The sequence below is a fragment of the Tetrao urogallus genome (genome assembly GCF_951394365.1).
Source record: "Tetrao urogallus genome assembly, chromosome: 5".
In the NCBI taxonomy this organism is placed as follows: domain Eukaryota; kingdom Metazoa; phylum Chordata; class Aves; order Galliformes; family Phasianidae; genus Tetrao; species Tetrao urogallus.
This window is the reverse complement of record NC_136818.1, coordinates 61,556,849-61,581,962: the sequence shown is the minus strand read 5'-3', so window position 1 is coordinate 61,581,962 and position 25,114 is coordinate 61,556,849. Positions and strand designations below refer to the sequence as shown.

General features: G+C 45.8%; 2 protein-coding genes across 2 annotated transcripts in view; one reads left to right on the top strand and one right to left on the bottom strand.

The window, feature by feature from the left end:
* Positions 1 to 19,909, bottom strand: part of LHPP (phospholysine phosphohistidine inorganic pyrophosphate phosphatase) — a gene marked incomplete at both ends in the record, with an annotated part of 68,146 nt that extends 48,237 nt beyond the window's left edge. Inside the window, 5 exons of the mRNA XM_079535412.1 lie at positions 4,457 to 4,549; positions 5,670 to 5,733; positions 8,373 to 8,526; positions 9,132 to 9,319; positions 19,791 to 19,909. Of these exons, the coding sequence (XP_079391538.1) occupies positions 4,457 to 4,549; positions 5,670 to 5,733; positions 8,373 to 8,526; positions 9,132 to 9,319; positions 19,791 to 19,909 (618 nt within the window). The remainder of the gene's footprint in view (positions 1 to 4,456; positions 4,550 to 5,669; positions 5,734 to 8,372; positions 8,527 to 9,131; positions 9,320 to 19,790) is intronic.
* A 3,001-nt stretch (positions 19,910 to 22,910) lies between these two features.
* On the top strand, positions 22,911 to 24,565 carry NKX1-2 (NK1 homeobox 2; the record flags this gene model as incomplete). Its single annotated transcript, XM_079535263.1, has 2 exons — positions 22,911 to 23,145; positions 23,997 to 24,565. The coding sequence occupies 2 exons, from the start codon at positions 22,911 to 22,913 to the stop codon at positions 24,563 to 24,565; spliced, it is 804 nt and encodes a 267-aa protein (XP_079391389.1).
* Between the last annotated feature and the right edge of the window lie 549 nt (positions 24,566 to 25,114).

Sequence of the window (25,114 nt, the reverse complement as noted above, 5' to 3'; positions counted from 1 at the left end):
GGGTTGATTTCAAGTAATGAGTAAATAAAGCATGAATACATAGGTGAAGAGAAGAGAATGATGGGAGTGATTACATTTCTCAAAGCAGCTTGGGGGAAAATTGGTAACAGTAGCTGGCAGAGAACAATTTTGCCAGATTCTGTTTTTTTTTCCCTTATTTTTGTGTATACCCTTTGTTTTCACTCCTGGATCCTCAAAACACTGGAAATGAATGTGTTCAGAACACAGGAAAGGGCAGAGCAGGGTGGCTCTGAGCCCTGGGGAGAAGCGCGCTCACCAGGGCTGTATTTCACTCCATCCAGGCAAGTTTTCCTGCAAGACTCACAGCAGCTCTGCAAGTGCAGCTGCACATGAGCAGCGATGCCTGTCCAGGCCAGCTTGTGGCATACGCATACCAAAATGTACTCCAGCCCCGGGGGATTTCACAGATTTACTATCGGTGAAGGGCAATAATCACTAAAGGAGGAGCAATTATTCCCAAATCATTTAGGATTTAAAAAATCATTGGCAAGAAGATAGAGGTCAAAAGGTGCGCTGTCAAGGGAAATAAAAAAAACTCTACCTGTCAAACCTGGGTTTAACTTCCTCTCTGACTGCAATATGGTAAGAAGAGAAAGAAATATAAAACTGGAAGGTCATATACCCACAGAAAGAAGGAATCAAAAGATCCCCATTTGCGTTCAAATTTTACACAGGAACCACACCATTCATCCATTCAATCGTCTGGGGAAGGTACTGTTCTACACCAAGTAAAAAATTATTAGAAAGGACAAGAATGCAGTGAGATGTCTCTCTGGCTGTTAGAAAATCATTACAGAATTAAGATGGGTATAATTCATATTTCCCTAAACCCTACAGCTGATGAGAGATGGTGTGTGGCTGTACCATGATAAATAAAGCAGACGTGTGCCAAAGCTGAGCAAAGCCATTGCCACTGCATCGTTCCACTCAAACTAGCCCTTATTCCTCACTACCTAGCTCTGCCTGTTTGCAATGCCCCGCTTGCTGGGAGGAGCTCACATACAATATGTTAGAGGCTGAAGTCTATGGAAGGTGCAAACATGAAGATTCAAAGAGGGAAGCATGCTTCAGCAGAGTATTTAATACAATGAATGATTCTAGAGCCAAAAGTATTTAAGCCAAAGCAGATTTTTGCTATAGGCTTAATAACCCAAGCTAAGTGTGCCAACAATGTAGAAATAAAATGAAATAAAATAAAGCTGCTGCACAAAATCTTGGTGTGTTAAGAGCCTTTGCCCAAGAAATATGATGCATTTACCTTTCTCCCTATTCCCCATGGCCCAGCTGGTAATCTCCTAGGCTTCAAGATCCCATAATTCTGTTAATTACATTTCTATCCAGGCTGTGCAAACATCAAACATGCACAGGGCAACACCTGTGGCCTCTGACCCCACAGAGTTTGTACAACAAGGCAGGTGAAACAGAAAAAGAAATACATGACACCTCCAGGGCAGATTTCCAAAGGTGCCAGCGTCTGCCAGGCCAGTGAATCATAGAATCACAGAATCACAGAATCATAGAATGGCTTGGGTTAGAAGGGACATCAAGGATCATGAATCTCCAACCCTCTGCCACATGCAGGGCCACCAACCTCCATATCTAATACCAGCCCAGGCTGCCCAGGGCCCCATCCAACCTGGCCTTGAACACCTCCAGGGATGGGGCATCCACAGCCTCTCTGGGCAGCTGTTCCAGCACCTCACCACTCTCGTAGGTGAAGAACTTCCCCCTGAGTGTTTGAAACTTCAAGTGGCTGCTTAACTCTTCTTCCTGAGATGGAGAACCTTCCTGTTATCCTGGTGATTGGGGAAGGGATGGCTGCACAGCAGCAGATCTGGGGGTGATCCCGCTCTGCTCTCATGCACTGCTGACCCCCACCTGAGTTGTGCAGGTGGCAGCAATGGAACTGGTTAACTGCTAGGGCTTTATGCACTCCGGTATGACCCGCCATAACTCCGGGCAAAGCAGGACAATTTGCTACAGATAGAACTTCTTTATGATTATATAAAACTAGGGGAACCTTAACATTATTTAGGTTTTATTGTAAAGCTGTAAAAATCACCCACTGTTACAGCTGCCTTAAAACATACGAATTAGGTATCTCGGTAACCTTTAAGATGTGTTATTCTTTGTCGTACTACTGAATCATAAGACAAATCTGGTTACCTCTAAGAGGTTTAAATTTCCAATCTATTAAAGTAATACTGGCAATCTGTTATTTCTAGGCCATTGAGGAAAGGTTAAAATGAAAATTGGACTTCAGGGAATTCCTCCCATTCTAAGTGCAGGCTGAAAACATCTTGGCAGCAGAAGGTAAAGTCGGGGTCTCAGTAAGAAGCAGTTACCAAGGGAAATGACTGGTGATAACTCTATTGATTAAAGTGGCTTGAGAAATTTCAGGTTTGCCACTGTCTAGCATTACTGTGGTGAGACAGCTTTATTAAAAAGATACTTCTCATTAAACGTCAGGTAAAAGAAAACTGTAATATGTTTTCAAATGCACAGCTCATCTAGAATACTTTAATGGATTAAATGCATTCCACAGGTGGAATAAAATACTGGCAAACATTTTATAAAAGTAAAGGCTAGGAAAGCCAGTCCTCATCTTGCCATTACAAAGACATAAAGCTCAGTCAGGAGACAGATTAAAATGTAACACAATGTGCTACTGATTAAGGACCTTACTGAACAACATACCCTGAGTTTTTATTATTTTGTATGACTAATACAACCCAAAAAAAGTCTTCCTCAAAAGAGCATTAAAGTTGCAAAGTTAAGCACTCAGAAGTTAGGAAAATCCACATGCTCTTCTGTAGTTTGTTGTAGGTTGCCCAAGGAGGCTGACAGGATGCCCCATCCCTGCAGGCATTCAAGGCCAGGCTGGATGTGGCTCTGGGCAGCCTGGGTTGGTGGTTGGCGACCCTGCACACAGCAGGGGGTTGAAACTAGATGAGCATTGTGGTCCTTTTCAACCCAGATCATTCTATGATTAAATCATCTGTTCAAATCTCGTTCCCCAGGGCAACAAGAAACAAGAAACTCGCTGAGAAACGAGTTGTGGTGTTGCAGTCTTGTGTTGAAACATATCCCTGTGATGATGTTCCCCACAGTGGTAGGGGCTGACATGTTGGCAAAGTGGGTAAAACAAAGTTTGAGGACCACCACATTGTCTACCTATGGAAAAGGGCAAGCAATGGCATTACACAGAGCCTTGGAAAAGCCCAGAGCAGCATGCCATTCACATCTCATACAAGCAGAATGAAAACAAATCTTCATGCCTCTAATTGAGAGGCATAGAATCGAAGGGCTGAGTTATGTATGTGGGCTTTTTTTTTTCTTTCCTTTGTTCTTTCTTTTTTTCCAGCTACTTTTTCTTCAGATGCCATTCTGTTTCTGAAATTGATTTTTTGGCTTGTTGGTTGGATGAATGGATTGAGTAATTGCTCAATATCTAGGATATTTTGTTCAGGCTGAGCTATCATGTTATTGGGAAGATATTGACAAACTGAAGGCAGTAGAGAAAAGAACCCCATGCTGGCTTAGGGGGCAGAGGGACTGAACTGCAAGGAAAGTTGCTGAGAGCTAAACACACAATTTTAGTAAGAGAAAGCCACTGTAATGATAAGGAGCCTAGAGATAATTGGAAAAAGAAAACATCCAGGAAGGAAACCAGTTATTTTTTTGTTGTTACCTAGAGTAAAATGAAAAGAAGGATATATTGTTTAAATGGAGATCATTTCATTGAATGTCAGAAAAAGCTGCCTGCCCATGAGATCTACTAAGCTCTGAATACTGTCCCTAGGGAGCTTTAAAAAGGCTGCTGTTTGCTCACTTAAAAACTCTCTGGACAAAACATGGATAAACATGGAGCAGGGAACATTCCTGCATGGGGAAAGAGATGGATGAGATGGCCTACTAGGTCTTTTCCATCTTCTCATTCCATAATAAAGTAAAACTCAAGCACACAGTGAATTACAGGGCCATAATTTCATCTCCGGGCTCCAGGGACCTACAAGCCACCCAAACTTCACTCCAATTGTTTATGATGTCACCAGAAGCCTGTGATGGAGTTATTACCTTGTAATTCACTGCCGTCTGTTAGTCATTTCGTACTCATCCTTATGTCCTGTGTGATATAACAACAGATCAATAAAGAGGGCACAAATAGAGAGGGAAAAAATAGGCTGTACTAAGCAAGCAGGGAGCAGCCCACACACTCAGTGTGTTTCTGGAAAGCCTGATGAAAGCAGCAACACGAGAGGGGATTTGGGCCAGTCGGTGCTTCCTGTCTTTCCCTTTAGGAACTGTACTAAAAAAAAACAGCAAATGTGATAGCAAAGGAAATAACATTTTAGCTGCAAATCCCCCTCCTGCAGCCCTCAGAGCAGCTGTTATCTTGTGAAGCACAACATCTTCCATCATTCAGAACCATTACCTGCTCTGGTGGAACTCCCATTTCTGCTAGGGCTGACTCAAAGAACGCTTTTGCTGGTTTTCCCACTACTTCAGCTTGAACATCACAGGCATACTGGAAAAAAAAAGAGAGAGGAAGACACAGATAACACTATTAAGATCAGAAAAGGATTTGTTCAACTTCGTAGCTTCAGTCAATTGTATAAAAAGTATGTAATTATTGATTTTCAGCTTTAAATAACATGATGGGTTAGCAGTTGAAGATTACTATCTGGTAGCTTGGATAACAGGAGCGTTCAGTGCTCTGTGTCAAAAGAGAAAGTCCTCTTGAAGCATCTTGAGCTACAAACCTGCTTGATTCTCTGTCGTGACAGCAGCCTACCAAGTGAGTTCCAGTATCCTTCCAGTTTGTGAGAGCCCCACTCTGACAGAAATAACAAATAACCTTCACATTAAAAGATGTGGAGAGTTCATTCAACCTCCCAGCACACTTTTAATGGCTAAAGTAACCAGTCGGAGTTGAAAAGCTTTGTTCTCCAGCAACGTGCTGAAAACCTGAAAACATAAAGCATTTCTAGCTTGTTCCATAATGATGAAAAGTGCAAACTTTTTGGGAAGGCAGAATATCTCTCCAAAACTCATACTTATCCAAATGAATGTGCTTCAAGCATACGTTACATCCACTATCTTCTGTGCTTGTATATTTTGTTTTATTATTCACATTCACTCAGTATGAATTTTTTTAGAATCTCTCTGCAAGCCTCTTTAAAGGATTGTAATGATTGTTCCCTTCTCTCACCCTTAGGTCAGTTTATCTACTGGGTTCTGCACAGACTTTGGCTTAAAAACAGACTGCACATAAGTATCTTGCTGAATAAGGACTTCATGTTGTAAATTGCTAAGGGCAAGGGGCTGTGTTAACAGTGCTATGCCAAACATTAATGGACCCTCAGTTTTTTCTTGGATATCTTGCAGAAAATATGGTGTGTTTTTGCTTTCCAGTTTCTTCCTTCAAGGGCCTCGCTTCCAATAAAGATACCATGATGGTAGAAGTTTAAATATAGAAAAAATGAACAATATAAATCCAGTCATCTTTAGAATGCAGCAAATGGGTTTCAATCTGTGAAAACTTCCTCCACCAAGGAGAGTAATTACAGATGATGACCCATATTCATGCCAGTGACTCTTTAACAAGGTGCACAGAGCGAGTAAGCATAATGCAAGCTATAAAATACCTCTAATGCCTTCATATATGCTCCAACATCAAGTTTCAGACCATCAGTTTCTTTATAGTAGCGTCTGGAAATGAAAGTGATAAAGTTCCAATGAAATGAAAATGTTGGCAGTTAAATCCAAAGAAACTACATTTTATTATTTCTCTGCCTATACAGATGTCCATATGGCTGCAACAAAAAGTCAAGTCATCAGAAACTCTGAAGCCTTAAATTAGCACCAGGAATTAAGTAAAGAGCAGGCTCAGCACTGTGCAAAGATTTCAGACCAGGTGCCCATCTGGCAGCTGGGACACGACTCTACTCATTGAAAGGGATTTCCTCAAGTTTATTTTAGGGATGAAGTTGACCCATTTTCTACTTCACAAGGTACCAGTTTCTCACAAAGGACAGCAGGCGCATTGCTCTTGTTTTGGTCAGAGGCAGAGGTAGATGCAAGACCTCCTTCAGTAAATCTGGAAGGAGGCCCCATATGGGCGACCACCATTGCTTGTCATCAGCCTTCACTTGCCTTTATTTTTATCAGGACTGAGAATGTCCTCAAAACTAGATTTTACTCTTTCCAAAAATGTTGCTATTGCTATGAAGTTCACAAAATTAATTACAGTCTGCATGGACTTTTTCTGGAATAACCACTCATGTCAACCCAGGTCTTCTGAGCTCTTCTGATCAGAGCAAAGATGGGTTTCTGTATGACAGAAAAAAAAAGTAGGATGAGCAGTCAGTGAAGATTTTATGCCTTATCCTTCTGCCATTTTCGATTATTCAGCACAGCCTCCTTTTAAAATGACCACTTGACCTTTGCTAGAACAGCCATTAACCTTCTATAGTCTAGCGTAAACAGCTTAATTTTCTGACAGTGGCATGACAGAAGAAATTACAAAGCCAATTCCCACTCTCAGCCCAAAACAGATGCTAAATGTAAATCACTCCATTTTCAGGAGGAGGGCATTCTGCTTCACTGACTCTGATGCTTTCCTTTTCCACGGAATGAACTAAAACTTAACAGAAATCAACCTGCTTGCTCCAGGTAGAGGAGTTGTTAAGGTCCTTGCACACTGATTCTGCACATGAGCAAGCAAGCTGACCTGTGGTTTGTTGGCTTTTTCACATGACTCCTGGCATCGATGATGCATCTTAGCTATAAACTGTGAAGCAATTCATCCAGTTTATAATTTCCATTCATCAGGTCTGAGAACTTACCTACCAGAGTAACTTATTCAGCCATTTCTGCAGGACTCTTATTTACAGTACCTAGAAGTTCGATTGTAGAAGAGCAAAAACTGAGCTCAGGAAATCCAAACATGGGTTATTCTTCATTAAAAAATAAAAAATAAAAATAAATGATAAAACCCACACCCCACCAAATGAACAAACTGTGGGCCTGCTCTGGAGCTGTCTACATCCATGAAGGACTAAACAAATAAATACTTTTATATGCAGAAGGCACAAAGGCATTCTGGCATTGCTCATGTTGCAATCTTAAAGGTAGGTTCTGTATTCCATTTTGAAAGATGGTATGATGCCACACCACGCTTGTTTATTTCACATACCTTAGCCACTGTGCTGTTGGCTTACAATGGCTTTTCCTTATCCTTCCAACAGAAAAAATTGCATGGACTTTTTTCCCCGGTTTATAGGATCAGAGCATGTGAGTGAAAGGATTGTCAACACAATGGATTTAACTGCTCCTCGAAGATAAGATCTACCTTCTGGATCAATAACCCACAAACTCAGAAGGGCTTTCACGCTCATTATGGTCTATTGAACCACTGAAAAAAAAGTCTCTATGGTTTCCACAAACTAAACATGCATATTCTTTTTTAAGTCCATACACAGGGCAACAGATAAGAATAACTCCTCAAAGGCCACTGGGATTTGTTGTTTTTCAGCATTGTCATTAATAACCACCTGTTCACAATCTCAGAACACATCTAAATGAACATTTTAACTAAAACATTCAAAATTCCTGAACTGGACTTTTTCTGCCTATGAAAGTAAGTAGTCAAAATTTCACTTTAATGTTCAGAGTATAATTAAAAATATCTTTTGACACCTATACTAACAAAGCAACCAATTTGTCAGTTCAAAAGCAGAGGGGCTTTTGCAGGTCATACATTTCTCAGTATATCATTGGGCTCTCCCCTCAGATCTCCTCAGCCACCACACTTTGCTTGCAGCCAGATATCCCCACCTGCACTACAGCTTCGGTGGAGTTTGGGCACTGCAGAAAAGATGACCATCAAGAACTGAAATTCAAGAGATGCCCTACCCAGTGCACCACAGAGACCTCCTGATGAGCATTTGCTAAGTTAGCTGGAGGATTTGGCACTGCATGCTGAGTGATTGCCAGTGCTCTCTGCAAATCTGCACAGTGATGAATTGAGTCTCATCCCAGTGAGTGCTGCATCCATACCACCCTTTACCTTCTCACTTCAGTTTCTCCTTGTATCTCTAGAAAGGCTACAAAAAAAAGTGACAAGACAGGAGGCCAAGTGTGGTGACTGAATGATCCTCACAGATCCACTGAGGATCTTTCATCTACAGGTAACTCAACAGATCAACCTCTCCATTTAGACACATCAGTGAACCACTTAGAAGTTGGCAGCGTGAAAGCCAATATCTGGCTTCCACTAAGTACGAAGGCATTGGGTGAAATTAAAAAATAGAAAGACGAGAGGGAGAAACAAGCAGTGCTCAACTCACCCTTTTCCAAGGGAGATCAAAACAGGCTTCTCCAATCCAATCAGAACTCTGAAAGCTTCATTAAGGTTTGCATAGGAGAAATTTTCTGCTGCATCTCCGATAACCACACAGTTTGGGTTCGTTTTATCAATGTCAGTAAATTCAGGGACAAGATCTAAAGAAAAAGAAATCCATACATTCCTTACCATTTTGTATCCTACCTGAACTGATGGTTTTCTTGTAGATTTGTGTTTCCTTTCCTTCTTTAATCAACACATTAAAAAAAAAAATAAATACGTCTGAATCAAATAAATAAATGCAAGTCTGTTCTTCAGCTTCCTTCTATTCCTGGCTAGATCCTGCTGTTCATCACAAGGAGGAGAAAAATAAACCATTTCCCACTGTTGCCTGAGCTCCTGCCCCCCACTTCTAAGTGGCTCAATACACACAGGCATCTAGACCTGGGGATAACCTGTTTGCAGATAAGTCTGCTCTTTACTTCCCACATTTACTGCTCCAAAAAAGATATCCCTGCAAAAGGAGGCCTCCTTGGCTGTTGTTTTGCCAAGTCACTCCATCAGCCTACCTTCACTGCACTGCTGATGGAGATCACACTCAAGCCATTCTGTTACAGCTCTTCTAGAGTCTCATGACTGAAGAAAGAACAGGAACAGAACAGCTAGAAGCTCTTCCACCACCAAGCTACGGGACTTCACTGCTTGCTCACAGACGCCTACATCCCTCTGGGTTGTCCCCACCCAAGTCCCAGCGGTGTCCCACCATCGTGCACGAGCAGATGTGGCCTCAGCCCACGCTCCTTCAGAAGGCGGCAGGCTGCTGGTGCTGGGGCGGTGACTTCAGCCACAGAGATGTCAAAGCCCAGGCCCTGCAGCTTCTTCACGAATTTCTCTCGGGTCGCTTGTGTTTCGTTAGTGCAGAACCGCAGCTTTAGGCCGGACGCCTTGATTCTGTTGAGTAAAAGCAGCAGAATTTAATCGGGTCAATTGGACGTGGAAAAGGAGCTGGGAGTATCAGCTTTGCTAAACCACATAAAACGTGGATAATTACAATAAAAATGCAACGATGACAACAGGAGCAGGATCCTTTATCATGACCATGTAGGCATCCCTACAATACACGGAATTAGCATCATAGAATCATAGAATAGCTCGGGTTGGAAGGAGCCTCAAGGATCGTGAATCTCCAACACCCTGCTGCCACATGCAGGGCCACCAACCTCCATATCTAACACTAGACCAGGCTGCCCAGAGCCCCATCCAACCTGGCCTTGAACACATCCAGGGACGGGGCATCCACAACCTCTCTGGGCAGCTGTTCCAGCACCTCACCACTCTCTTGGTAAAGAACTTCCCCCTGATATCCAACCTAAATCTTTCCTCCTTCAACCTAAAACCATTTCCCCTCATCCTGCAGTTATCTACCTTTTCAAAGAGTTGACTCCCCTCCTGTTTATAGGCTCCCTTTAGGTACAGAAAGGCTGCAGTGAGTCACCCAGCAGTTTTAGGGCACTACACGTGCAGAGCCCCTGCATAACATGGAACTGGCATCTGCAGCAGAGCTAACATCACCATGGGGGCAGCACTGATGATGGACATGATACACAGGATACCTCAGCCTGCCATGCTCACATTCTCTCCATGTATCAAAAACCTCCAAATCCTGTTGAAATTTTGCTTTCCCACCTGTATCATTAAAGCACTCCCAGGATGTACACACAAACTGCACAGCCAGGAGCACAGGAGCTGGTGCAATAGCACTATTAGCACTTTAGCTTGGATTTACACCTTTCCACTCACTGGTCATCTGCTACAGTGATCAGCACTTACACTGGAGGTAACAGCACAGCTTTGCACTTCTGCAGACTTCAGGCACGAGGCCTGCCAGTTACACTGTGCTACATGAATGATGCTTTTATCAATGCAGGGATGGCTTCCGTCACATTTATCATGCAATCTCTCATAAAACACCTGTGCTGCTATTTGTTGGGTAATCCTGAAAAATAGAGCAGTTTCATTGATTTATTAATAAATGTTTACAGAAAAAAAAAAATGTTTTTGACTTCTCAAGGGAAGAAAGAAAATACGGCCTCAAGTGCCCAGAGCCAAGGACACCATTCCTGGGGATCACTGCTCTGCATTCTCATGCCAGTCCTCTGCCTCACAGCAATTTTTGCTTCCCCACCTGCAAACAAAGGTGCCAACAGTACACACTGCACAGTGCTTCAGCGTTTGCAGAAATGTCATTATCTCATCTAGCTTTCATTGTCACATGAAAATAGTATGTTCTAACCATTCTTCATTGCACTGCACCAGAAGCATTTCACCTTTCCAAGCTAATGCCTTGGGATTCACCAGGTTGTGGTGACCCATTGAAGATATCATGAAAAGGTCTGTTCTCCAAGGATCAGCTGTCTGCCTTTTGGAAAATCAACATATTTCAATGTGGTCATTGCAAAAGAGAGGCCTTTAAAATCTACCTCAATCTTTTTTTCTTAATTTCTGCCAAAGGGACCCTCATTCAGCTCCTCAAATGTACTAAAATGTCTACATTTTGTTAGTTTTAGCGAGACTATGTATACAACCATCTCTGAGGACCTGGACCTGGCCTAATACAGGTTCAGATACGTAGGTAAGTTTGAGATTAGGTTTCAATTGTTACTGAACTATTATTGTTTTTCTTTTGTGTGTGTGTGTGTGTGTGTGTTAGGAAGAATGATGGCTTTTTTATTAGGAAATCACCTGCACTGATTCTTAGCAAAGAGTGTGGGTCCTTTTTTTCTAGGAAAGAAGATCCCAACAGGTTGGTGCAAACACCAAATCCCAGACACAACACATCCAACAAAGAATTTTCCATCCAAGAATTCTTAGAAATCCAGTCCTGATGCAGAGAGCCCCTTCTGCTCATTAAAGCTGCATGCCAGCGTCTTCCTCAATAACACAGGTGATTCATTTCTTTCTTATTATTTGTCTTTCCTAATCATAGGTATGTGAATTATCAATTACACTTAGTGTTTAATTGCCCTTCATAAAGATAGCTTTTCTATTTTAAATTAGGCAGTTAATATATTGTAACTAATAGCATCCACTTGTACATTATAAATATATCTTCATTGATTGGAGCAGTGAATGTGAGATTCGCTCGCAAGTTAATGAAGCAATTGAGTGAAGAAGTGCAGGGTGTACCCAGGGAATAATTATTGCTAATGAATTATGATGTGACCTTCTCAGAACAATGAACAATTGGTGTGACAGCGAGATGACAGTGTTCCACATCTGTTATTCGAAACACGGTTTCAGCTGTAGTTAAAAAGCAAAGCAATGTAATTTGGATGCATAAACTTTTAACAGCATGCTGTTGTTAAAAAAATGTATATATTCTGAAGGTAAAAAATGTTGTGATTCATGATTGTCTGGAAACAGACATTTGTTGAATAAGAATATATCCTCTCTTCTCAAAGGTCAATGAAATGAATTCAGGAACATCGCTAACCGTTGAGTTGTGCAGACAAATAAATGTGCCCAAACTGGTCTGAAAGCTGGCTGAAAGCAAAGACCAGCTTTTCCTGTATTACAAATTCAGCTTCTTCTCAGAATTTTAGATGAAAACCACAGTTGCACTTCTAAAATGTATGACAGAATTGGACATATCCTGGGCAGCTCCTGGCCTTGTGGCAACCAGAAATCATCATCGCAACAAACAGAGTTCTTGGTAAGAAGCAAGGCCTGGAAAGAATACAGTCAAGTTGGTCAGAAAATAGGAGTTCTTTGGCCGAAGCACAAAGATAGCTCTCAAAAGCATCCTGGAATGCTAAACAAAGGAAAATCAACAAAAACACTTGAATCTACAATGAAGAGTTATAGCTACATAAAAACTTTTTCAGTGAAATCTCACCTGTTCTTTCCAAGTTGGTGCCCCTAAAAAATCCCTCCGTGAGCTCTCTGCCAAATCCCTGCATGATACAATCACACCTACTGCTAACTGTGATTATATGCACATCAGGACCAGTCCTTCAGTGCTCAGCACGCAGACTGTGATGGTACTGTAGGCTCTCAGAGGAAACCTTGTGTTTCTGAGCTGATGCAGCAGCTAATGCTCACACATAAGGACCAGAAGCAGAGTGTGTTACAGCACCTTCTAGCACTGCTGACTGAGAGGATGCTGGGAGAAGAGAAAGAACAAAATTTGTGATGTAAGATAAAGAGCAATGAACTAGGTGCTTGCAAGTAGAGAAAAATGGGCCCCAGAACCAGAGCAGGAACAGGGAACCATCAGTTTTGCCTGCGTGCTCAAAGAGCTGGCTTCTCTGGCAAACTGTGGCAAACTGCTAAAACCCTTTCTGCTGCAAAAAACACTTGTCAGAGCTGTACTTGGAGGACAGCTAGGTGCAGAGGGCTGCAGGGAGCAGATGAGCAGTCTGACATGCTGCCGCATGAGCTCACGTGCAACCCTGTTAAGCTCAACCTGTTAAGCTCAACCACTGCTAACAGAACTTCCGAGCTGCAAATCATACTTAAAATCAAAGAATACTTGGACAGATGAGTACAGAACTAAAATACCAACAGGTGGGTAAAAGCACCTCTTCCTATGCTTCACCACTTGGTCTCAAAACAACTATTCAGTCACCCAAGCAATCCCTAAATCTAGAACTCAGTACCAAGCGCATCGTGAGGATGCGTACACGGGAGATAGGAAAAGGAGGTTTGAATTCCAGCCCGGCACTGTCCCTCCTGCTGTACCAGCTCTTTGAACTGACCTTTACCTCATCCTGTCAGAGCAGGACGGGACGCTGAGTGACAATGTCCCACAGTGCAATTACTGTGCGTCAGATGAGCCAGTCCCTTACAAATCACCTCGAACTTTACACATCTGCTGGCTGTCAGCATCTGCCAGGTTCACTCACCCGAAAATAATGAAAAAACTCTCATTATTGTTCCATAACAGGTAAAGTGTTAGGACAATTATTAGACATCCTGACTGACCTTGTGCAGACTTAACCAGCTGCCCTTGCCAACCTTTATGGGCAGCCCTTGGGCATATAAAACACAAAAGCTGTTCTTTTAGACAATGAAGAGACTGTGACACCAACAGGAAGAGAAATGGCCCAAGGATCTGGACTGAAAGCCATCACTCCTGCAATTTGTGCTGTCCTGCACACAGCAAATGGCACGGTGAAGGCTAAACTTTGGCCTCCCCATCTCTGACCACCCTCTGGCTCAGTGAAAGGTTTTGCTAACGAAAGAGTTGAAATCATTCAAAAGGAAACCCCTGAAGGGCCATATTATTCCATGTTGCTCACTGCATGGCTCACGCACTGCCTTTTGAAGCAAAGAAGAGTGGCCACCATCAGAGGGAAGTGCCCCATTCCCCTTAATTCACCTAGCAAATCACACACTGCTATACAAAGAAGGCAAATATTCTTTTCTAGCCACAATAATTAGTCAGTTACATCATGAAAAGCCAGCTCAGGTCACAGTAATTAATGCCTGGTCTTGTTAGGTGGACAGTGGTGAAATTCAAAATGGTCCCATTATAGAACTGAGGACTCTGGAAACACCACTTAGAAACACTTTGACAGCAAGAGCTTAAATTGTTTAGTTGATGTTCATTGTAAACTTGAAATCCTACCAACACTTTAGTTAGTATCTAAATCACCCTTAGTATTTTTAAAGAAGTACAGATACTGGGTTCCCATACAGAACACAAGACCTGTCAAGTCCTGTATTTCCCACACCGGCTGCCTTCCTCTGATGCACCAATTAGATACTGGAATTACTGAACACATTACTTGGTAATGTAAATCACATTTCACCTGCTTGAGCATAAGGGCAGATTACATCACAGACTCACACAGCACTGAATGCTGATCAAACCTACAGGTGCATTCTGGAGCAAAATAAATTCTGGTAGACCTTAAACACTTGGCAGTTCTCCACTCTGGAGCTGTCAATAACAAAAATCAGAGCTTTGGGGTGTTCAGTTAGCAGAAAAAGACCTGGAATATATTTATTTTCATTAGGCAAAACATTTCTATGGACAATATAATTAATTGTACTCCAATAGTTTTAGTTCTTTCCTGAAGCAGTCGCTTTGTCTCTGAAGCCACTAATTATTCCATTAAAAGTTCAATCAAAACCAAACTATCTTTGTCACTGTCACATTCTCAGTTTGTGTACAAACAGCATCTGTTAGTAAATAATGGATTCTGTTTTAAGCAAATCAATTGCCAAAAGGCTTCATTTAGCCTATTTTATCAATAAATAATTCGCTCTCACGTGCCTTGCACTCTACAAGGTGCCGCATGATTTCACAGCAAAGCAAGCTGCATTTCAGCAAACCTAACGTGACTTCAATCTGGAAGTGATGAACTGCTAAGGATCCAAATGCAGATACAAGCTCCCTCAAAGCAAGCAAAACTCAGCTGAGCATCCTTCGGTACCTGCAGAACCTCTCAGCTGACTTCTGCATCTCTCACTGTACTCCGAAGAAGCAGCACAGCTAAGAACTACTGCCAGGGCATCGCTTGCAAGGACTATGTGCAATTTTAATGAAGGCCCCTAAACCTAATGGTGATAATAAATGATGGTGCTATTGCTGAGGATATGCAAAGGATCTGGTTTGGTTCTTAAGATTTCAGACCAAGTTCACCCAACATGAAAGATGGGGAAAAAAGTTACCCAACAGCATTAAGTTGAGACAAGTCTCAAGTTCTAAGGCTCTGAATGAGGCAGAGAGCTGCTAATCCATTTCAGAATTAATCAGAAATTAGATGGTAGGAGAACAAGCACTGTTAGTGGGTATCGTGGTAATACATTTTATTATTCTTCATTGGTAAATATTAGTATGTGCCATAATTGTGCTGATGGATGGTAAATAGCTCAAGATCCTAAAGGTTAATGATATTTAAATTCCAGAAGTGTAAGCACTTATTCATGCAATTTACACAGACATCGGAGTACCTATACCTTCGAGCAGGCAGCTTTTTTTAAAACAATAACAAACATTGCTGATTAGTGAAGAAAACCTAGGTTAGGAAGGTCCACCACTTCAAGAAGCCTGAGTGCATGGCTAGTGCTGCAGAAACATGGGACCACAGCCTGCTGAGGAGCTATGGCCACTTCACAGCCAGTGAGGGTCAGTTCCTGGATCTGCACCTGGCTCAGCCAGTGAATACCTCTGTGCCTACAAGAGACTGCTCCATCTCTTTGCGTCTCTCTGGCTGCCTCCAGAGCAGGCAGATGGTCACACCCAGCCTTCTTTGGGATCTGCAGATAGAAACTGCCAACAGAATTAAGGGTTCAAAGAAGAATAAGAAACAAATGGATGTTAACCCAAGAGTTTATATAGTTTATTTTGAAAGCCTTTCTAGGACTCTTCTGCTATCCCATGCCCTCAAGATGTAGCAAACCAGGAAACTTTGCTTTGGTTACCATCCGTTGCAACAAAGATTTCTTGCTCCCTGCCCTACCCACGCTTTCAGCTGGCTCTTTGTAAACCCACCACCATCCCACCCGAATCCCCGCATGCCGAATTGCTTTACAGTTCCCGTTCCACTTGTTCTGCTCACAATCCTCTCCTTGTCCGGCTCCCCAGGTAGCTGACTTTAACATGACTGCCCAGCTGCTCTGCAGCCTCCCCGCGCCCCAGATTTCCGCTGCTCTTTTCAGGGCCCCTGTAGAAGGCCCGGCTCACAGATGCACTATACAGGCCAAACAACAGGATGTTGTAAAGGTCCAACCACTGTGTGCTTTTCATATGGATATGCTAATGGCCGTACTATCAGCACAGGGCTGTAAATGCAAATAGCAGAGCTCGGCTTGGGCATCTTTTATGGGTGTTTAACCACCTTCTGTCTTATAAGGGACCAACTCCCTATTATTTGGAAGATAAAAAGCGAATAGCTCACCTCATGCCAATGCTGTATAAATCAATTAAGACAATAAGAGCGCAGAATAGAGGTGCTGTTAAGGCTGGCTCCAACAGAAGGCTTTAAGTCACTGATGGCTTTCTCATCTGCCCCAAATGGCAGCCAGTATCTGCCAGCTATCTGCAGAGAGGTGTGTTTCATTCAACTCCATTACAACTCATTTACAACAAATGCATGCCACAGCAAACTAAGCAGCCAGGAAATGTGGTGGGTTAAAAGTTTCAAAGGGCCAAATGATCCTAACAACACATTTTTGGATTGTCTGGTCACGTACCTCTCCAATATCCTCACCTGAAATGAACAAGAGCAGTCCCTGCTGGGTTTCTGTGTGTTTTGGCACCCTGGGTTCTGGGTTAAAACAGTGGTGCCAATGCCCTTTGCCACACAGATACCTGTCTGCCATGGTTTGGCCAAGCATCTGAAGGATCCAGATCCACCTTAGTGCTACTTGAGAACAGAAGGACGTGCGCTCCGTACAACAAATACTTCCATGGTTCATTCCTTTGCTCCCTATTCACCCATTTCCATCCAGTGCATACTGAATTATTTCATTGGTAAAAATTGCATGTGCGTTAGGAATAAAACACTCTCTGTTGTCATCACAAGTAACACCAGCTTAGACAGTGAGCCATTCCTTGGGTGAATCTCTAAAGTACAGACAATTGTGTTACTGAATGTCATCCTGGTCAGGGCATTTCAGAGCCCATCAGCTTCTTTGGTGTTTTTTTCACTCCATCTGACTGTACTGAAAGCTAAAACCAAAAACAAATGAGAAACCCGACTCCCTGCAGCCATCATAAGGCATACATAAGGCATACATAAGGCAGACTGAATTCTGCTGGCAAAAATTACACTGCTACTCTCTGAAATGCTAACTGAAATAACTGCACAGCAGAATTTTGCTGAAAACAAGAAAAATCATGCAGCAAATACAGGTTTAGAGGAGCTGAAATGACTTCAGTCACATGAAAACATCAGCAAATGAAAATATTTACTTACGTTTTTTATTGTTGTGTAGTATACATTGTCACATGCAGTTAATTGCTGTAATGGTGTGGGAGATGATGCAGGAAGACAACAGGTCAGCCACCACTTTGGGAGAGTTCATACCCATGGTATGAATCAACGTCAGAATGGTGTTTGAGAATCATAGTGGACTTGTGAAATGTATAAATGTGCTGAGAAATTTTAGATACATCTCTTTGCAAAAGATTGTATCAAAGAGAACTAGTTATAAAGTTCCTAGCTGTCTGCACTTACGACTTCTTAATTGATACAAAAATGAATTACTTAGAAAAGAGCCACTTTTTGCTTTAATCCATCTGCATGGAACCACCGAGCCGTATTGTGACACAGACACTGGAATTAATGATCAACTCGTAATAGGATAATGAGTGAATAAGGATTTTATGTGGTGTGAGCTACAACAATTACCAACCTAATAGGGAGATAAATAAGGCTACTCGACTTTACCCACAGAAAATGATCATTCTTACCCACTTGCACTGAATGACCTGAACAAAACATGCTTTTTCTTTTTGCTTCCTGATGCCTTTCAGTGGTCATTTGTGTTGTCTCCAATTGCCACAGACAGAACCTCTTGTTGACACATCTAGCAGACCAGGTATACCATAACTTGTCTTCCTGTTCCTAGCACACTCCTTAAGAAGTAAGTGTGGTGCTTGGATCTAGATGTCTCCACGCAGGGCAGTGGGCAAAGTGCTGCACACAGAGGCACCACACTGTCCCCAACCTGAACCCCAACCCTTCTCAACACATTCTGTCCAATTCAGCATCTCCAAACCCTCCTCAAAGATGCCCTGAAGCCCCCTCTGCATCAGGTCAAATTAGCTGCTGAGATGCAGAAATGCCTAATGAGAAACAGGGGCCCAGATACTTCCAGCATTTCAAGAGAAAGACAGTAATATCTTGTATTTAGCCCAAGGCCAGAGCTTTCCTGTTGTTTCAGCAGCGCATTTCTGGCATTGCCGTAAGTTAAATTGCAGTGTATGTTGCCTCCATATGGGAGGTTTCAGCAAATGCAGTGACACAGTTATTAAATAACAGTCTGCAACCTGATGGAAAATAAAGTTTAAAAACCTAGGGGAAACAAACAATATGTCAAAAACATCTGGGGAACCGTGATGCAGATATTATTAATATGTCCTGGTTTATAAGGAAATGATCTGCTTGCAGACAGTAATTATATGGTTGTTGCTATTTATGTTTACTATGGCCATGCCTGAATGCCTCAGCTACGATCAGGGCTACCCTGCACAAACTCAGCATAAGAGAGAAGCCCCTGAAGCACTTAAAGTCTAAAGAAACAAAGGAATAAATCCCCCCATTTACCAAAGGGGCAACAAGCCACAGGAGAACAAAATTATTTTGTCACAGCCATGCAAAAAAATTCTGGCAGAAGGAATCAAGCAGTTTCTTCTCAAGATAAAGGAGCCTACAGATGATACAGAAAATAAAGCAAAATTAGTCTGTGGCTCTGATGGCAGGCATGTGTGTCCTTCCTCTTTCTGAGCAGAACACCTGGCTTTTTTTTACCATCTCCTGCAGCCACCAGAGAGGTAATGGAGTCAAGCTGCACCAGGGGAGGTTCAGCTTGGTTGTTAGGAAGAATTTATTCTCTGAAAGAGCAGTGATGCAGTGGCACAGCTGCTCAGGGAGTATTGGGGTCACTGTCCCTGGAGGTGTTCCAGAGTCATGGGGATGTGGCACTGAGGAACATGGGCAGTGATCATGGTGGGGTAGGCTGGAGTTGGGGATTTTAGAGGTTTTATCCAACTTTAATGATTCTATGATTCTTCCTCCTGGGGAATTGACAGAGAAGCTGGGAGCCCAGGCAAAGTAATCAGAAAATGCCAGTCAAGGAGATGTGACAGAGTGCCGTCGCAGGAAGGTGATAGGGTGTCTTATCCTGGAAGATGGAGAGCTAGGAGCTGCTCCTTCATGGGCAAACTGACTGTCAGCCACATCTTCAGCAGGGAAATAATGTCATCAGGAGGATTTGGGTGAGATGAGAAGGGAAGCCAGGGAAGTTTAATTCTGGCAGAGGTCGCACCCAGCAGCACATGCCTCTGCCCTCAGCAAACAGGCTGCTCTACACCTGAGGAGAAATAAAAGCTTTTATTTTACTGTAATCTTTTCCTCCTAGGCTCTACTCTGAATCCCAGATCTGCATCCCAACAACGGAAAAGCGAGGGAACACACTGCAACCTCGTGTACAGAAAACGCAGAGACAATATTTACCTTGAAATAAATAGAGCCCAGTGCCACACCTGCCCCCCAAGACACACCGACCAGCTCACCAAGTTAATTAGCCGAACGAGGCCACTACCTGCCCAGCAGCCCTTTGCACGACCTTCGCCCAGCTGAACGCAAAGTGCACGCAGCCCGCCCCCCCCCCCGGCACCCCCAGCATTCACCTCATTGCGACCCCCACCCCACGTCGCGCAGGGTCAGGCTGGCAGGGCCTCACGTACCTCCGCACGGCCTCGGCCGAGCCGGCGATGGGCACCCCGCCGCCCTCCCCGCCGCTGTCGTACAGCACCCCGCTGATATCCAGCAACAGCCCCCGCACCGCCCGTGCCCAGGCCGCCATGTCGGCACCGCCTCGCTGCCCCGGGGGCTGTCGGGAAATGGAGTCTGAGCGCGGCGAGGCGGCCTGAAGGGAGCGGGGGATGGATGTTACAAACAGCAGGGAAGAGTGTTGTTTTCTCCGAGTTGCGCTGCTTCTGTCAGCTCTGAGCGTCTCACGCTGTCAGGAGAGTGGCCTGGGCTCTGCTATGGGTCTACCTGCTGACCCGCTCTGCTTATCCCCCTCATGCAGTTCCTCCTCACACGTGAGCACAGAGGCATAGAACCCGATAGGTTGGGTGCAATACAGAAAGTTTGCTCTGCTGGCCATGGGCTCCCCAGATGTCTCCGAACATCCATGCAAATAGGAGCGTGGACCTGGATCGCAGGGACCCTCTGCAATGGGGATGGCTATGCTGGCCCAAGGGACCTCTCCAGCCCGGTGATGGATGCGTGGCCTTGCCTGTCCCAAATACCACCTCCATGGCACCTCCTCACACGTGCTCCAAGAAAAATAACTGCCTCGTCATGTAAAAAACTGAACAGGTCCCCTCTTTTTTACAGTCAGACAAGATTTTATCAGCAGTGTTGCAGATAGCTCTGGTTTCTTCCCTCGATGTTGTCGAAATGCTGCCTTATTGCTAATATTATCGATAGCAGACTGTGGCTCACAGAACACATCACAAGCTGCGTTGGAACCACAGTCCACTTTGTTTTAAGGAAAGCAGAGGAGCCTTGGCAGCATTGATTTGCATCGCCGCGTCTGGAACAGCCTTTGGCTTCTCCTTAAAGATATTATCTAAACTGTGAAATTCACTAAATAGACCCAGAAATGGATCAGGTTATTTAAAACAACATCACTAATGGCGCAATATCTCAGCTGTCTACGCTGATAGCGAACATTGTCTCGGATAGTGTTATCAGCCCAGGACACCCGCTATGAATATTGATCCGCAGCTTGTTACAGCCATCACTGCCGACAGGACAGGTCAGGGTTGAAACCCACCCAGCATCAAAGCAATTTAAAGACAGCACTCAGGCTGAATTTTAATGCTTGGGCTGGAAAGCAAACTAACTTCAAACAGACTGCTAAAACCAATCCATGAACGCGTGCTTTTTGTGTGTGCCTTCCATGGGCATGTCTATTTGTAGGTCAGCCTCCATGCACGTGCTAACCTGATCATATTTGAAGATGTCTGCTTGCCCACAAATTAATCCCAGCACTACAATTTACCTTTTAAGCTTCTGCAGTTGCAATAACTCAGAAATATTTATATTCTCACCATAAATCCGGTCAATTTTTTTCCTTCCAAAAATGAAACATCTCCAGTGCTGCAAAGGCTGACAGGATGCCCCATCCCTGCAGGCATTCAAGGCCAGGCTGGATGTGGCTCTGGGCAGCCTGGTCTGGTGGTTGGTGACCCTGCACATAGCAGGGGGTTGGAACTGGATGAGCATTGTGGTCCTTTTCAACCCAGGCCATTTTGTGATTCTATGATCTTTAAAATACAGTGAGCAATACATCTATTTACCAGATCATCATACCTGTGGTTTTTCTGGGTAGTTTGATACTGGTGACAAACAAAAAGAATCTTGTTCAAAACCATACTTAGACGATATGCAAGAATATTTCATATTCATTTCCATTATTTGACCTCACCCTGGACCTACACTATCCAGAAATGGGGAACTTTTCCCTCTCCTTTTGCACCTCAGGCAACTTTATCACTTCGACACATGAGAAGCACTGAGCAGCACCCAGCAGAATGCTTTCCACCTCAACCCTAGGGTCATTTTTATGCAGGATGCATCCATGAAACTAAGCTTCATTGGTCTGCAGCTTCAGTGCATGAACTGTCCAGGACAGAGATAACTTCTCTTCTGAATGTGTATGGTATCCCATACCAGAGCCCAGTGTCAAACACTCTCTCAGGTACTGCCACCACGTAATTGACTAAAGAAATTACTTGTAATCATGTCTCCCTGCACATCTTTATCTCATCTTCCAGCTCCTTATTATCTCAAGACCCGTGCCTTTGCAATAACAAAAAGAAATCCCAACTCTATCATCTTTATTCCTATTCTGCAGCACCTGTTACCATTGAGCAGCGCGTTATTTTTACCTAGTCAGATTCCCACAGACAGGCAGAGAGTGGGAGCACTCCCTTTCCTGCTGCATAAAGTCTTTGTCTACACCTCACCCTGATGTGCAGCACCAACAAAACACAGAACTGCTAAGGGGAGGGGACAGCATCCTCCTCAAAAGCTGCAGGACAGCACTACGTTGCTAGGAAGTTTTAAATAAAGGTCATAAGAGTGGGGCAGGGTGGAGAGATCTGACTTGCTGTTGCTCATCTTACCTCTGCTATAAGGATAAGAGGTGATGGGGCACTTCCATGCCAGGTGACAGTTCTCAGTCAATGGCTGCTCGGGGGGGCAGGTGTCCAGCACGGCTGTACCTCAATTTCAATCAATCACCCCCACCTGTGAAATGGGGCCGATGCACACGCCAGGGCTGAACTCCAGGAGTCAGGGCCAGCCCTTGAACTACCCAGACCTTGAGCTGACCTCAAACCAACCGAAAACGCGAAGATGCTAATTTGCGAAGATGCTCATTAAGGACCAAAGCTCAATTTTACACCCAAAACAAAGGCCGCTGGGCAGAGGCAGCGCACCGAGCCCCTGCTCCCCTCATCACAGGGTTCACCCGGGAGCAACCACGCGTGGATCCCCCCGGGCCGCACCGCGGGGCGGCGATGATGGTGGGGGGCGGCGCCGGCTGCGCCCCCGCGGAGCGGAGCGCGGGGAGGGCGCGGGGCCGCGTGCCAATGGCTGCTCTGCCCCCTCCTCTACCCCCACCCCGCCGCCCGCTCTCCTCCTCCCCGCCGCTCACTCCGCGTCTCCAGCGCCCAGGCGGAGGTTCCGCGAGGAGGCGGCGGCGGCGGAGGCTCCGCGGCAGCGCTGCCCTCCGCCCGGCCCCGGCCCCGCGCTGGCACCCGCGGCTCTCCGGCAGCGCGGAGCGGGGGATGCTGGAATGCCCGGACGGTGGGGCCAAGGCGGCCCCCGTCCAGCAGCATAAGATCTCCTTCTCCATCCTAGACATCCTGGATCCTCAGAAATTCACCCGGAGAAGCGAAACGGCCGCGGGGAGCGGGGGCAGCGCCTGCCGCTCGGGAGAGCAGGAAAAAAGTTTGGCGAGAGTTGAAGTAGGAAAAGGCGCTGCTCAGCACGAGAGCGAGAGGAATAAACTAGAGGCGGATGGTAGGAACGCGTTCGAGTTTCTCTGTTCGGCGCTGGCGGGGCGAGCAGGTGCCGGTAGCCGGGGAGCATCCCCCGAGTCCGGACAGCTGCGGGGGGGTCGGGCTGCGGACCGCCGTCCGTCGGGAGGGAGGCGAGGCGGGGGGAGAGGGGGATGCAGCCCCTTTCGAGTCTCGAAGATAGAAAAGTCCCCACCCGGGCAATCCTCCGGCTGCGCCCCGCGAGCACCACGACGTCGCCAGGCCCCAAATGGAAGCGTCCCTGGGCCACCCTTCCCCGGGCAGGGAGGGGGTCCCGGTCCCGATGCCGAACTACGCCCGCTGTCCGCCGACTGCCCCCCCCCGCACCCGGGACAGCCGGCTGGGTAATTGCTCAGCCCGTCCCCACTGGAGGATGCCTTAGCTCCCATTGATCGATATCCTATTACTGACTCCCGCCTATCTCCTGCCCACAGCTTGCAGGTACCCACTTCAAACCTCCTTCCCCCGGCCTGATCCTAATATTGTTCGATTAAAACTTACCTTTAATAGATGACATCTATCGATCCGGCCCTCGCAAATCTGAAACTCCATTAGCACGGAGACGGGGAGGTGGGGGGAGGGGATTTATTTCGCTTCAGAAGGGGACTTTAATAACTTCTTTTTTAATTGGTAAGAAATCCATATCCACACCTCCCTGTAAATGAGCCGCCGTGGCTGGGGTTGCCGGCCGGATTTCTTTCTCCTTTTGTTTAACGACCGTTAAATCTCGGCCCGGGAGGGACGCGGAGGGAACGGCTCCTCGCAGCGTGGGGCCGGGGGGGGCTCGGAGCGGCTCCGCAGTGCCCCCCCCGACCCCGCCGCCCTCTCCCATAGATGCGCGCACCCCGGCGGAGAGCAGCGCGGAGGCAGCGGTCGAGGAGGGTCAGCCAGCGGCCGGCGCCGGCTCCTCTTCGTGCTCCGCAGCCACGGGGCCGGAGGAGCCGGGCTCGCCGCGAGGCGGCCGACGGCGTCGGGCCGAGGCGAGCTGCGCCAAACCGCGGCGAGCGCGGACCGCTTTCACCTACGAGCAGTTGGTGGCTTTGGAGAACAAATTCCGCGCCACCCGGTACCTGTCTGTGTGCGAACGCCTCAACCTGGCGCTCTCCCTCAGCCTCACCGAGACGCAGGTGAAAATCTGGTTCCAGAACCGTCGCACCAAGTGGAAGAAGCAGCATCCCGGAGCCGACGGAGCGGCCGCCTCCGCTCCCCCCGCCGCCACCCGCTGCTCCCCCAGCCCTCCGCGCCCCGCAGCGCTGCCCGGCCAGACTTTCCCTTCGTACGCCGCCGCCAGCGCTCTCTTCCCGGCCGCCTCTCCCTTCCCCCTGGGCGGCCCCGGCGGCGGACCCTTCGCTCCCTTCTTGGGGCCCGCGTACCTCGGGCCCTTCTACGCCCCACACCTCTGAGAGCCCACCCCGGGTCTGTCCCAGCGCTCCCGAGGGTGAGGAATCGGGTTTTTCTTCTCCGGCTCGCTTCGACAAAGAGACAAAATACCCACATGCTGTAACCACAGGATTTTATTAGCACGTTTGATATGTAATTATAGGCGTTGGAGATGGAGAGAGTAACCCTCTTTACACACGCCTGACTCTAATTCTTCTCCAAGTTTCTCTTTCCAACGTTCCTCGTTGCCATCTGGCTTGCCAGCACACGCCTCAGCCCCGGGGAGCTCGGAGCTGCCACACTTTGTTCCCACTGCTGCTGTCCCGGTGCTGCTGACCACACTCAGCTGGTCCGATTTCCAGGGATGCTCACGCACAGAGACGTCCACGACTTTTGCTGCTCTGGGGACTGGTGCATGACTCATTTATCTCAGATTTCAGATCCCAAACCTGCAAGCTTGGTTACCTGCTAAGAGTTCTCTCTTCTGTGCCATCAGGCGATGTGCAGAGTCCGCTCGGGCAGTGGGAAAGTATTTGATTGCTGCTAATATGCATCGCCCCTCTGTCTTGCAT